Raw genomic sequence first — 15,470 nt, forward strand, 5'->3', positions numbered from 1 at the left:
CAGCCTGGTCTACAGAGTGAGTTCCAGGACAGCCAGGGATACACAGAGAAACCCTGTCTCGAACCCCCTCTCCTCCCACTGCCAACAACAACAAAAAAAGACATTTTTAAAAAGCCCACTTCATATAGTAGGAAGTTAACCCAAAGACTCTAAAGTAGGAAAAGCTCCAAATTCTTCTTTCTAAAAGACATTTTTTAAACAAATTTCTCTGTGTCTGTATGTATGTACATGCCATGTGGTTGCAGATACCCTCAGAGGCCAGAAGAGGGCATCAGATCCCCTGGAGCTGGAATACAGGCAGTTGTGAGACACCTGAATGAAGAGTGTCCTCTGAAAAATCAGCAAGCGCTTTCAACTACTGAGCTATCTCTCCAGATATATATATATATATATATAAATAAAAATATATATTTCATAGTAAAATATATATTTAATATTAAATATATCTATATAGTATATAATATAAATATCAGTACATATTAAATATATCTATTTTAAATAGATATATGTTTTAAAGTCTTTTTGTCTTAACTTAGACAAAGAGGAGACTTTCAAAATTCAGTAAGTCAACAGCTTTACTTCAGTCTCTGAGGTAATTCTGAGGTAACTCACAATAAGTTCACAAAATGTTGTTGTTTTATGGATGTAGCCCAGGCTAGCTGCAGTCTCTTGACCCTCCAGCTGTTACCTGCCAAGTATTGAGATTACAGGCATGTGTCACCACACCTGGCTCACAGGACACATTAACAAGGATTTGCGGAGAAGAACTGTGCCTTAAAACTCTTTTGCTGAGTGCAGTAGTGCAAAAGTGAGAGGACTTATTATTATTATTATTATTATTTTAAACAAGAGCCAATTTGGTGATTAAGAGAAATTTTTCCTTTCCGGTGGTTAGTCATTATTTAATAGGATTACCTATCCTCAATGGGTGACAATCATGTTTTGAATTTTGAAATGAAAGGGAACATAAACTCCGGCGGCCTTGTCCTGGAGGGAGCGGGAGAGATTTTCATAGTTTAATTTGTTCCCCAGAGATCATCAGAGCTGTTCATTATCTGAGTTCCAGACATTCTGACTTTCCTGGACACACTGGTGCTATACACCCCTAGCTTCCCATCCAGGCTAGTGAGGATCCAGGCTAGTGAGGTGACATGTGCCTGCTCTTTTTTTTTTTAACTTTTTTTTTTTTTTAAGATTTATTTATTATTATATCTAAGTATACTGTAGCTATCTTCAGACACACCAGGAGAGGGCGTCAGATCTCTTATGGATGGTTGTGAGCCACCATGTGGTTGCTGGGATTTGAACTCAGAACCTTTGGAAGGACAGTCAGTGCTCTTAACCGCTGAGCCATCTCTCCAGCCCCATGTGCCTGCTCTTATAACTCCTTGAGCACTGTCTTCCTCACCTTCCCACAAGGAGCCAATGGCAGTCTGTGCTGGCTGTTGGGGGATTGCCTCTGGCAATGCACTCCAACCTTCACTTTGCACCCTGAATCCCTACTTTTTTTTTCTTCTTTTCAGAAACACAACCTTTGGCCAGACCCTTGTAAAATCTCAGCACTTGGGAGGCAGAAGCAGGCAGATCTCTGTGAATTCAGGCTGGTCTGCAGAGTGAGCTCCAGGATGGCTCCGGGCTACACAGTGAAACTGTCTCAAAACCCAAACCAACCATCCTTTAGTGTGGGCACTATCTCACTTTACAGATGAAGGAAAAGCACTTGAAGCCAAGCCTGGTGTTACAGACCTGAAATCCCAATACCCCGAGGGCGGAAGCAAGAAGATCAGACATTCAAAGTCTGCCTGGGCAATACAGGGAGACCTTGTCTCAGAATAGCATGTGAAGACTGGATGAGAGACGTAGCTCAGTGGTACGGCACTTGCTTTGCATTGGTGAGGTCGCCAAGACCTCACTCTAAAGGAAGAAACGAAATGAAAGAGCAGAAAAGACAAAGGTACTGGAGAGATGGCTCAGTGGTTGAAGCACAAGCCTGAGGACCAGAGTTCGGAATCCCGGAAACCCACGTAAATGACTGGTGGGCCTGGTGCACTGCCTGTAATTAATTCCCTCCTCTGAAAGGACATACAGGGGCCCCAGAGCTGGTTCAAGTCTAGCCATGTTAGTGAGTTTTAGGTTTGAGAGATTTCACCTCAGTGAATAAGGTGGATTCCTGATATCAATTCCCATCCTGTAAATACATGTGTGGATGTGTGCGTGCACACACACACACACACACGCACACACACGCACACACACACGAACATGGAAAAAGAAGTAAAGGCTGGCTCATAGTGTTCCTTTTGTTTCTCAGGATCTCAGAGCTACAAACGGACCAAAACCCCAGACTGCCCACAGTTCCCGTTGTGCCCAGAGATTCCTCTGTAGTTCTCTGACAGACTTCACACCCAGGCATGTCGCCTGAGCCACAGCTGGGGCCCAAAGGGAATTCCATTGCCATCAGTCTTCCAGCCCATGGCTGAGCCCACTGCCCTTCCTACAGGCCTCAGCCGGCTTGTCTGGGCTGTTGTTTACAACTCTGTCTTTGCCTCCAGCACTCTATGAGACTACAAGTTGAGATGACAGGTGGGAATTGTCAGAGCCACTTTGCCAGTACCTGACAATGCTTGGAACCAGAGCCAAGAGTTTTGTTGAACTAAGTAGAAAAAAAAAAACCTGGGTGGGGCCTGACATCATCTGTAGCTCCTTTCCCTCCTGTTATGTGGACCGAGCCTGCTGAGCACTTAGCTATCACGCCATGGGGTGTGAAGGCAGCTTCTCTTATGGCCTCTGGGGGTTCCTGTCTTAGCAATCAGCCACCCATGTAATCCTCCTCTAGAGTGTGAACTGGGTCTAGCAATGTGTTTCCAATAAACAGAATATGGCAAAAAAAAAAAAGAAAGAAAGAAAGAAAGGATGTCTTTTTTGTATAAGGCTATCTATGTAAGACCAACTTTCATCTTGCCTCTCCTACGCTTTCTGACAGAGAAACCTTACAAGACAGTAGCATGGGGTCCAACAGCTTCCTTGGCTATGGATTCTGATAGCAACCATGTGAGAGACCAAGGCCTTCACGGGATAATTTGTAACTTTTTGGGGACCCAACAGAGAAGCTCAGAGAGGCTGTGCCAGACTCCCAATCCTCAGCCCCTGTGAGGTGGCGGCCACAGAATGCTGGGAACAGTTTACTGTGCCACGGTCGGTAAGGATCAATGTGCTCACGGTGACACCGAAATGGGAATTAAATGGAGTTTGGGGGATGGTCATCTGAGAAGGTGCCTGCGGCAGGGCTAATGAGTTTATAACTGAACCTTCACGCGTAGGGGATAGATAAGCGCAGAACTCACAAACTATACTGCCTTGTTAACCTCCTCACACGGGGAGGCTTGATTTCCGGCTTCTCCACAGCTGGCTGGGCGGTTTCCACGCGGATAGGAATGGGGCTTCTAGAGACATAGGAAAAAAAATTGTTAAAATGGTAATGTTCTTGTATTAGGCTTCTCAGGTAATATTCAGCTTACTGAGTCTGATGGTCAAGAACTCTGACTGTTCTTGGCTTAGTGTTTAACTTAATAACTGAAATTATATTACAAATGCAGATGAGTTCAAAATCAAATAAGCAAGCAAACATTATAGAGACCAGAATAGGTGAGGTACCAAATAAAACTGCCTCCAAAACTTCCTACCTCTTATGAGGGTTTGGGTCATGGCTAGGTCTTGCTGGGGAATGAAGGAAAACCCATAAATAACTCAGCTTTAGTTCCCAATAACTTGGTAGCTCACAATGGCTGTAACTATAGTATATAGTGAAGCTATATACTGTGTATATATATATACATACATACACTGAGATTATATATATATATGCATATACATACCTATATATATGGTGAAAATATATAATCAAAAGAACTTTAGGATTCTCTCTAAAATAATCTAATACTATGTATATGAGAATTTTTTTTTTTTAAGAGAGACACAGCTCAATTGTTAAGAGTGCTTGCTGCTCTTCCAAAGGACCTGAGTTCGATTCCCAGCACCCATGATAGGTGTCCTAAGACTACCGATAACGTCTCCAGGGAATCTGATGCCCTCTTCTAGCCTTTTGGGACACCTATACATGGTACGCGCGCGCGCGCGCACACACACACACACACACACACACATAAAAGTAAAAATGTTTGGTTTCAAACATGGGACAGAGGTGCCTATTTAACATATCAAAACAGACCTAGCTGCCAGGTTCTTCCAGCATCAGTCAGACCCTGTTACAGGGTATAGCTGGCCTACCCTACCCAGTCCAGTGGGCTGGGTTGCTCTTCCCTATATAACCCAACTATTTTGTATATCTGCTTTCTTTGTACTTTTGGCCTCTGGCTGAGGTACCTAGTTCCCCCCTCCCCCATTCCTCACCTTGAGCCTGGCTCAAGGTCATGTTCACTCTGGACTCCCCCAGATGTCCCTGCCCCTGGCTGTGCTCTCCTGCACATCTACGATAAACTTTCTCCCCAGCCACAGCCATAGCTAGGAGCAGTCCTATCCTTTCTTTTTCATTTTATTCCTTTTAGTTTTTTTCATTCAAAAATATATTAAAGTTTCCTTTTATTTTTTCCTCAATCATTTATGGTGACCCAATGGTTTTATTTAAAACTGTTTTTTTTTTAATTATCTTTTTAAAAAATGTATTCTCTATGTGTGTTCAGAGGCTGAAGAGCAAAGGGCCTATGGGAGTCAGTTCTCCTGCCGTGTGCATCTGAGAACTAAATTGAGGTCCTCAGCCTTGAGGGTGGGACCTGATACTCACTAAAGCCATTTTGCCAGCCCCAAATAGCGACTTTACAAAAAATCTTTAATATATTTTTATGGTCATGACTAATTTGATATTTAAAAAAAAATCAGTTACGCCAAAGAGGTTATGAGACCAGCTGAGGCCCTGAGCTGGGACCCTGACAGATCAGCAAGCCACTTCTGCACTCCCATTTCCTCTTCTAGTATGTGGGAAGTGTGCAGTTGGTCCCTAGCAAGTGTCTTCTGGATGGACACAGTAAAGAATAAATAAGGACTTTGAGTCAACATGTTGAATTCATGGTTTCCTCAGGCCAGAACCCCAGGGCCTGAAATGACCCCATCCTAGGGTTCTCTGTCACATTCAAGGAAGACCACCAATGGGAGAGACAGCAGAGGCCTAGCTGAATGTAGGGTACCATCCCCATCACCCTGACATTAAAGGGGCCCCAGCAGAAGGGCAAGGGGTAGGGAGGGCCTCAGGCTGAGTTTACTCTAAAGGCAGTGACAGTCACTAAAGGTTTTAGTCTGGGAAGGGGCACTACCAGGTTTGCATTGTAGAAAGGTCCTCAGAGCCATGAAGAACATATTGATGGGAGAGTCAATTATTAGTGACTATTAGTGATCCAGAATAGGAGACAAGGAATGGCTGCGAAGAGCAGGGATTAAGGTCCTGAACAGATGTCTATGAGATAATTTAAAACTCAAATTGATGCGTTTTGATGACCAATTAGGTGAGGGGATGAGGCGGGTGGGTGGGAACAAGGACTCTTGAGTTTCAAGCCTGGGGAGGAAATAGATAATAATGCTGTTCTCCAAAATGGAGACAGATGAAGGAAGGGATGGTGGGCAGAGTGGAAAGGGGCTTTTAGTTTTGCTTTTCCCAGTGCTAGGGACAGAACCTGGGCCCTTGTATATGTTAGAAAAGTACTCTCCAACTGAGCTGGACCTCAGCCTGAATTAAGTCCCTGTAAAGTCCAGGAGAGACCCATACAGACTGCCATTAAGGCAACATAGAGAAATGCTAGCTTTCGCTTTGAGCATTGAGTATAACCATTCCCTAGGATACCCAGGCATTCACTAAGATGCTTTTTCTGTCCTCCTTCCATTCTCATCCCCCCCCACCCCCAACCACACACACAGGATCTCAAGGACTAAGGGGGGACTCCGGAGTCTACTTCACTTCCTCTGGTTGGCGGGGTTGGGGATCGAACCCAGGGCCTTGAGCATGCTAGGCTCTCTACTACTGAGTTAACCTCTGCAGCCAGGACCTGGGATTGTCAATAAGAGATGCTGTTGTCATTTGAGGAAAGTGCTCTGAGGAGTAGAGGATGGCAGACCACCAAAATGCCAATAAGACGGCCTTGGTGACATGTTGTCAGTCACTTGGGCTGAGGCGGGATTCCCCTGAGGCATGGGGTGTGGAGATAGTGGCTGAGAGGGTCAACGGACCCATGTGATTCCAGTCCTGACAAAGTTCAGAAATGAGAACCCAAGGAAGAGCAGCAAGCAGAAGCCAGCCGGGGAAGGGTCCTCTTTCCTGTATTATCAACGATGACGATGACGATGCCGCCACTCTGGGAACTGAGGTCAGCTCTACATGGTTCAGAAACCACTCAAGGAGGCTGGCTTCTTTGCTAGCTCAGCGGGCAGTAATGTTAAGCTAGGAATAAGCAACAGGGAGTCTTTGAACTGGTTTCTTTGGGCCCCTATTCTCTCCCCTTTGTTTTCCCTCTCTACTTCTGTCACTCAGGTTGTCCCTCCTTCCCCCACCCCAGGCAGGGCCGGGGGGTGGGATGGGGGGGAGCAACACTTCCGACATAATGCAGTGTCATTTCCCCACTCAAACAAGAACCAACAGACCTGACATTAGAATCCTGGAGATTCGATTTCTTATTGATATTTACAAATGAGGGCTCCTCTTTTCCAATCTGTTAAAGAAAACAAGTGAGTCACATGTAAACAGCTTGGCATGTAAAAATGCTCTCAGGTCTTCTGCATCCAAAGGATTGTAGCAATAGGAAGGACCACAGAGGTTAATTCGTTAGGTTGTCTAGTCAGTCACAAAGTTATTCTGTTTTCACAGCAAATAACAACGACAAAAAAGTTTCCTTGAGTCATTTCTGCTACTGAGGCTTAAGGCGCGGAAACTGAACATTCAATCAACGCTTGCATTCATACTTTTATTGAGCACTTGCTATGTGTCAGCTCCTGCCTTAGTTAGAAAGGAAACGTGTGGGAAAAGCAACCCCACAGTCAGTCCCTTCAGGCACTCTGTGTATCAAGAACAAGAATGGGCTACAGGTTTGCGTAGCATTTACAGTTACAGCTTTAAAAGGAACTTGGGATCCTGTATCCGAGGAGCAATCCCGGAAGGGATGATGTCATCTGATTTTAATACAAGTCTTGTCTTCCTTCCTCTGGTGAGTCCCTGAGAATGAAAAGGGAGGAAAGGACGGACACCCACACAGCCAGCCGAATAGCATGTACACAGGCAGTCAGTGGGGGAGATGCCCCACCCAGAGCCCTTGTGTTCAGCCTCTGCTTTGAATGGACGCTCAGTAATGTCATGGAGACAGGGGGGTCGGGAGTGTGTGTGTGTGGGGGGAGGACACAGCAGTCCACACACGAATCCAGAGACAGCTCCTGTCACAGTCTTTTCTACAGCCAGAAACGAGACAGCACCTCTGGCTTCCTTTCCATACACCTGTGCTCTGTGCTGACCCCATAGGGAACTGGTGTTTAGCCCCTGGCAGGATGCTGGGCTGCATACAGCAGCTCTTCACCGCAAACTCTCAAGCTACAGCAACCCAGGGATTCCTAGAGTAGCTCCGGAGAACATTGGTTCTGTGGAGGAGAGTGGGAGCCATTTATAGTAGCCCATGCCATTAGAAAGAAGGGAAATAGAGCAGGTTTCCTTGAGGACTTCTCAAAATCTAGACGAGGCTAATATGCTGCTTTGGAGGGTGGGTGCGTGGGTGCGTGCGTCCTTCCTACAGTGATGGGTGAGCACTGCAGGGCCAGCATTCCCGGCTTTACTGACCTCACGCCTCCCTCTCTCCTCTTCCACTATTTTCAGGGCCTTCCTTTTTATCTGTCTGAGCCAGTATATTTTCCTTTTCTTTGGGTCTATATCCCCTCCTTTTTCACACTTTCTCAAATGAATTATTTTTGACACATAGTGCCTCTTCTATAGCAGAAACCTGGATCTTGCTCTGTGCGCGCAAGGCCTCTGGGAACACAGCAGACCTTCCTCATATGCATAACATCAACTTTATAGGCTACCAAACATGTACAGTTTTATTTGCTTGGTGATAGGACAAACAGCATATACAGAAATGACAGTGGGAGAGCAGGTAAGACAATCAGACTCGACTGGGACCTGAGACAGCTGAGGTTCACTTACTTTTTACACTTATGTGTATATGTGTGTGCTTGCGTGTGCACTTGCTCAGTACGCACATGGAGGCTGAAGGTTAACTTGGGGGAGCTGGCTCTCCCCTTCCACCATGTAGTTGCTAGGGATGGAACTCAGGTCACAGGGGTTGGCACCCACTGCCTTCATCCTTTGAGCTACCCTGCCAGCCCTGCAATCACTCAGTTTGAGGTGAGGCATCAACCTGACTGTCCTGTAAAAAGTGCCAACTGCCATCACCCAGAGCAGTCAGTGTCCCCAACAATCCCCTAGCCTTAATCTGTGATTGTTCCTACCAGTATGTCCTGAGGTAATGTGAGACACTCATCAGGATCTCCGTGCTATTCTTTAATCTTAACAGTTACCTAGGGAGGCTGTTTTTAATTTGTTTTGTTTTGTTGGGTTTCTTTAATTTGTGAGTGTGTAATGTATACGGGTGTATGGTGTATGTGTGTGTTCAGGTATGCAGAGCTAGAGAAAGGAGTCATGTGTCCTCCTTCATTACTATCTACCTTTGAGGGTCTCTTGTTGAATCTGGAGCTAGTGGCTTTTCAACAAGGCCGGTATCTAGCCAACCCCAGCAACCCTTCTGCCTCCCCAATAAGCTGAGATGACAGGTGTGGATGGGATCACACCTGGCTTGTATATGCATGCTGGAGTCCAAATTCCAATCTTCAAGCTTGCAAAGAAAATGTTTTTAATCTCTGAGCTGTCTCTTCAGCCCCTTGTTGTCCAAAGCTGGTCTCTAGCTCTGGATCCTAGAGACTTTACTGTATCAGCTTCCCAAGTGCCTGGGACTCCTGGTGTATACTGCCAGACCCAGCTGATCCCCATCCCGTACAAAACAGCTGAAGTCCGGGGAGTTAACAGATGAGTTTAAGATGACATCATTAGCCGGGTGTGGTGGTGCACACCTTTAATCCCAGCACTCGGGAAGCAGAGGCAGGCGGATTTCTGAGTTCAAGGCCAGCCTTGTCTACAAAGTGAGTTCCAGGACAGCCAGGGCTACACAGAAAAACCCTGTTTCGAAAGAAAACAAAAACAAAACAAAACAAAAATGACATCACTAAGACACAGATCAGGACTCAAACCTGAGTCAGAGGTTGCAACCCCTTAGTGGTTAAAATGGCCCTTTCACAGGGGTCACATAGCAGACATCCTACTCATCAGATATTTACACTGCAATTCATAAGATTAGTAAAATCACAGTTATGAACAAGCAACAAAATAATTTTATGGCTGGGGGTGACCTCAACGGGAGGACTGTATTAAAGGGTCGCTGCATTAGGAAGGTTGAGAACTGCAGACAGAACCAGACCATCTGGCTTTCCAATACATGGTCCATACCTCCTGTTTACATCATGGCCTCCCAATGGAAGAAACCCTGTAAGTCTGCTCTTGCTCCTCACAGCATCTTCTGGGAGGATTCAAATCATACAGATTGTTATTTATGTAGGTAGAGAATGAAGATATTTTCGAGTATGTACTCTTCACAATGTAAGTATAGACAGTAGACTCATAAGGACTGTCGATTCTTACATATTGTTTTAATGAGCACTTGGACAACTGTAGCTTTAAACATCTCTTTTTACTGTGTGTGTGTTTGCGCGCACGCCAGCCATGGTGTGCGTGGGAGATTAGGGGACAACTTTATGGCGCTGGCTCTCTCTTTCGACCATATAGGTCCAGGGATTGAACTGAGCCACTGAGTCATCTTGTCAGGCTGACCATAGCTTATTATATGCTGTTTTCAGGGCAGGGATGGCCAATGGGTTTCTCCTTAGAGGCGACCTGTGACTGGGGCCACTGCCTTAGAACCCTCATTTAGGGTGGCATAAAGAGTGTAATTAATGGCCATTATGGAGCCAGTGATATGTGCTATGGTGCCAGTCAGAGGGTTTATGTCAGTTATTACACTATCCTCTCTTATCTCCAAATTCACCCCTCCTCCACGGATCTGGGATGAGAAGCCCCAAACAAAATTTCCTTTGCCAACAGGGGGCACTACAGGCGGAGAAATTTTCGGCTTTACATTCTTTTGGGTTACCCCAGCCTGGCTTCTTCAACCATGGTACCCCACTCCTCCACAGGAACATCTAAGTCAGGTTACAGTATGGCAGTACCAGGAGATCCTGTGTCACCCTGCCCATCACAGACACAGCTCCTTTCCCCAGATTTTGGGGCCCTGTCACCCCTAGCCCTTAGAATGGGATCAGGCCATATGTAACTCATGAAGTTAGATACAAGAGGAGGCTATGGGGACCTGAACTCATGAGTTTAAGTTTCACCTGTGTGAGATTCTTCCTCCTGGCACTCAAATGTCCACATTTACATTTTTGTTCCCCTGCTCTTGTGATGGAAAGTGCTTCCGGGAATTGCCACCTCCAGTCCCTTGGAGAAGTGTGAGTCAAAGTGTAGTTCAGGGAGCTGGTTAGACATGAGGATCACTACCCCCACAGTGACTTCCTGAACCCTCAGGGAAGGGACAGCTCTGCTCAGGGCCCTTATGCCACTAGCACGTAAGAGCCACTGTCTCTCGTTTCCCTGTCATCCATTCGCTTACATAAATAATAACCACACCCACTAGCAATTCTTTACATTAAAACCCAGGCTTCCTGGAGGCAGTGAGGCAGCTCAGCATGTAAAAGTGCCTGATGCCAAGGCTGACAACCAGAGTCCAATCCTCAGGACTCACATGGCAGAAAGAGAGGACTGACTCCCGAAAGTGGTCCCTTGTCCTTCACAAGCATTGGATGGCATGAGCCCCTGCACCCCTCCTAACAAAGAGATAAAATGTAACAACAACAACAACAACATCCAGGCTCCTATACCAAGAAGTGGCTCCTATCTCCATACTAGACCTTGACTGGTTCTGTGTCATTGTCCCCCTGTGTGGCACTGAGGAAATCCTGCAGCATATGAAATTGAAGGAGTATTCACCCCACGTACCTGGGCATTCACACGAGAGGCATTCTCCAGCTGTGCTTTCAAAATGTTGCACTTCACATGATCTGCTACCGGCGAAGGCAGCAGCGGGGTCTGAAGGGTCTTCTCTGAAACTTTCTTTTCCTCAGCCTGAGATAAAGCAGGATGCAGGTGACACACATGTTGAGCAGACAGAAAAGAAAACTCATGATGATTTTCCCCAACAACCACAACGACAATTAACACAGGGATCTGAGTGTGTATACGTTTGTGTGTGTGTGTGTCTGTGTGTGTACCCTAATACACTTCCATTTAGGCTGTCACTTTCTAATACAGAGGCTTCCCACATAACATCCCACTCTCTAGTGAGGGAGGGACTGGACACACCAGGTGTCAGGTGCAGGTTTTAGACAGGAAGGGACCAGTGACAGGAAGGGACCAGTGACAGAAGCCACAGCTTCTTTTCCCCCAGCCCAGCCTAGAGCTATTCCCTCCATGCTACCTCAGAGATAGCAATACATGCCAGTAATTTTCAGGATCAAGAAAAAGGGCACAAAATACTTGCGGATATTTGTTGGGTAAACCTTGCTGGAAACTGTGACCCTAAATAAGGACTTTGTATCTCTGCTACTTCTTTAATTCATTTAATGTCTATGCAGCAAATGGGACCCAGGGCCTCATGCTAGATCTATCATGGAACCACACTCCTAGACCCTGTATCACACTGGGCTTCAGGAATTTGGTATTAATTTCACAATTTCTGCCATCTCCTAAGTATTAAGTGAATATGTCCTTAAAGTTCATGTGACTCAGTTAAGGTAGGTTACACTAGGAATACATATTTATATTTGAATCATGTTCAAAGGAAAACATCTTTAAAATCAAAAGCTATCAAATCACTAGAGTAGACACAGTATTGACATGGTTATTAAAAGTTATTCATCTTTACATGTAGCCCTGAAATGATCTTAGATGGTATATGTGCCACTTTGGGGAAGATAATGTCTAATTGCTCACCATATTTTGGTCATGGTCATTGCATGTCCCAGAACAATATAATGCTTGACCTAGACTTGGTGCCCAATATCTACTTCATCTAGACAGTTATGGTGACACCCACTTATTATCAGAAGAGATATATGCTTCATAAGAAATGCACAAGACCTCATGATTGCTAATGGAAATTCAGTGCTCTCAGGAGGAATGTGACTGGTCAGCCATCACGAACCAAGGGAAGGAGGAAATGTTCAAAAATCCTCAACTTGCTCAACTGGTATTGTTATTCACCAGATCAAAAGCCCCACTGGAGTTAGGCGTGGTGGCTCTCCTTTACTGCCCCAGCAGTCAGGAGGGGGACACAGAAGGATGATAAGTTCACGAAGAGTCTGGCCCATATACTGAGAAAAACCAAGAATCCCATGTTGGTATTCATTGTAGGAATATCATTAAAGCCATAGAAGAAGTGGAGGACAAGTGGCTAGACAATGCATCTAATTAAAAAAAAATAGGGCATAGAATCCAGTTTCCTCAAGGGACCGACCAATGAACAAGAAGAACACTTGGGAGAGAAGCAGACCCTGGCCATGCCATTTAGTACCAAAGAGACAGAGGCAAGTGTTCTGAAATAAAATGTCAGTCCTTTCTCTCTAGGGTACCATCAAAAATAGATGGTGATGACAATGACCTTGGTAATGACTGTGATGATGTTGGTAACAACCTCTACAACAATGATGATGATAATGATGGAGGTGTTGGTGGTGACGATGAGGAGGGACAGGATGATGAGGAGGACCATGATAGCAATAATGGTGATGATTAAGAGAAAACGCCAGTAGTAAGAGCATGTTCACGAGCTTATCATGAGCCAGTCACTGGCCACATATTCCATGTGCATGACTCACTGGAGGCTCATTTGTCTCACCTATTTGGAGCAAGGTATCTTTTACATTCTTTTAAAAAGCTTTTATTTATTCCTTTAGTGTGTGGGAATGTGTGTGTGTGTGTGTGTGTGTGTGTGTGTGTGTGTGTAGCAAGTCAGAAGGCAACGTTGGAGAGTCAGTTCTCTCCTTCCGCAAGTGGGACCCACGAGTGAACATAGGTCTGGCAGCAACATCGTCCCCACTTGCTAAGAAGCCACTTCTGCTGGCTTCTCTTGCTGCTACCTTCATTCTCTCCACTTTAGCAGAAGGCAGACAGCTGTGGGCCGCTGCTGCAGCTAGGTGGAGCACAAGGTTTGACTCCAAGCTCTCCTCCATCCTATGGGAAAGATTTACATGATCGGAAGAGAAAGCAAGAGTATCATTTACCCCCAGTTTGTAGATGAGAACAAACACAAAGCAGGACCACGGGAAGCCACTTGCCCAGGGTCACACAGAGGGAAGCGGAAGCGCCAAGGTCTAGGAATGGAGATTCTGATGGAGTCCAAATCCAGAACTCCCAACCACTCAACCACGCTAGCTCCCTGACCTCTCTGCTGCTACCTCCTCCTTCATAAGAACTTTAAGATGCTCAATGACAAAAAAAAAAAAATTAGGAAATTATGAATGGCTTTCTCATGCTAGATTCCATAGTTAGAAAAGAAAATACAGCAAGCTATGACTGGGATATGAGAAGGGTAAGGACAGTAAACCACCATGCTGGGCCTCAAAAAATGGCACATCTGGCTGGATTAATTACCCCAGGAGATGGAGTTTCCCCCTTTAGGAAAATGACTAACTCACATATAACTTATTATCTGTAAATGTAAGTTTTACTGTGTGGGTTTTGGGTCACTTATTTTGTGCTTGTAAATCCAGTTACATTATTTATTTCATACCTGAATGGATTTTTCTCCATAGATATGTTAAGAGTTCATTTGCTGTTGGCTTTAATTAGGGGAGCAGCATTTGGCAAATGGGAACTTAATTAGGAGCCCATTGGAGGGTTTTGACAATGGCTTACGGGGAAGCGGTTACACTGACAATAATGAAGACCTACATAACGTAATGGAGTACTGCTAAAAAAAAGAGAAGGATTCAGCATTGACGTCCCCCCCTCAAGTTTAGCCAACCTAACCTGCTGTTTAGGACCAGACAATTCAAGCTGGCTCACTCCTGTCCCAGCTGGACAAAGCAGTACTGCTAGGTACTGCTCAGCTACATGAATCACCTCTATTGAAGACCAATATGAAATCTGTAAACTTTTGCATCTTTGTGTGCCTTTTATTGAAAAGGCATCTCTAGTGCTGGGTGGGGATTGTCTTACACGTATGAGGACAGAAATTTGGATTCCCAGACGCTGCATAAAAAGCAGGGCAGGGCAGGGCAGGGCAGGGAGGGTCTGTTACCTCACTAATGACAAGGAAGGTGGAGAGACACAGAGCTCCGGAAGCCCACAGGACCAGCTAGCCTGGCCTGCGTAGTGAAGTTTCGGGCCAGTGAGAGATCTAGTTGCCAATGAAGGTGGAAGGTGCTTGAAGACCAACACATAAGGTTGTCTTCTGATGTTCTCACATCCACACATCCACACCCACACTTGCACTCTACACCCCATGAATGCATACACGTGGATGCACACACACACAAAGGTATCTCCAAGGGAGATTATAAGACCACAGTTCTAGCTCAGAGCATGGCCCCAACTTTGTTGTGCTGTCTGGTTTGGTTTGTTTTGGTTTTTCAGGACCATTTCTCTGTGTAGCTCTGGCTGTCCCGAAACTTACTTTGTAGACAAGACTAGCCTTGAACTCACAGAGATCCACCTGCCTCTGCCTCCTGAGTGCTGGGACTTAAGGCATGTCCCCCACCCCCCACCCTGTGTATTGTCTGTCTTTTAGAATCACCACATTTTATGTTCAGTTTGAACTGTGGAACGAGACTATATCATCCAATATGGCATTAACAATTCATACAAATCAATGACAATGGCGTATTGGTGTCATAGTAGAACAGGCCGTCTGCTTGGGAAGGTCATCTGTGGATAAGGAAGCAGTCTGATGTATATATAAACTGTTGATACGGACAATTAGCACATGGGAAATATGATGAGACTGAAATTCCTGCCCTCGTTTGGGGTACCACTTGGAAAAAGGTAGTGAAAAATCATTAAATTAAGAACAGGAAGTTACAAAAACCCTAGATGAGGTGATTCCATCCTTAAAGTAGGGAAAAAAAAAACATTCAAGCTAGTGGCTCCCATTTGAGGGGCTTACTGAAATCTCCTTCAAGAAACAGTTTTCTTTTAAAATATTTTATTACATTTATTTACTTATAAATGTGTACAGGTGTAACTGTGTGAGGTCAGAGGATAATTTGTATGAGTCAGGTCTCTCCTTTCCTCATGTGAAACCCAGGGATAGAACTCAGTCAAG

General features: G+C 45.2%; 1 protein-coding gene across 4 annotated transcripts in view; it reads right to left on the minus strand.

The window, feature by feature from the left end:
- The window catches only part of Epb41l4b (erythrocyte membrane protein band 4.1 like 4B), a 150,715-nt gene that overhangs the window by 28,614 nt on the left and 106,631 nt on the right, over positions 1-15,470 (minus strand). For all 4 annotated transcript variants that reach the window (XM_029475979.1, XM_021160258.2, XM_029475978.1 and 1 more), the window contains exons 18-20: positions 11,147-11,272; positions 6,646-6,713; positions 3,345-3,443 (exon numbers count right to left, since the gene is read on the minus strand). In XM_029475979.1, the coding sequence (XP_029331839.1) occupies positions 3,345-3,443; positions 6,646-6,713; positions 11,147-11,272 (293 nt within the window). The remainder of the gene's footprint in view (positions 1-3,344; positions 3,444-6,645; positions 6,714-11,146; positions 11,273-15,470) is intronic.

This window comes from Mus caroli, chromosome 4 (genome assembly GCF_900094665.2).
Source record: "Mus caroli chromosome 4, CAROLI_EIJ_v1.1, whole genome shotgun sequence".
NCBI lineage: Eukaryota > Metazoa > Chordata > Mammalia > Rodentia > Muridae > Mus > Mus caroli.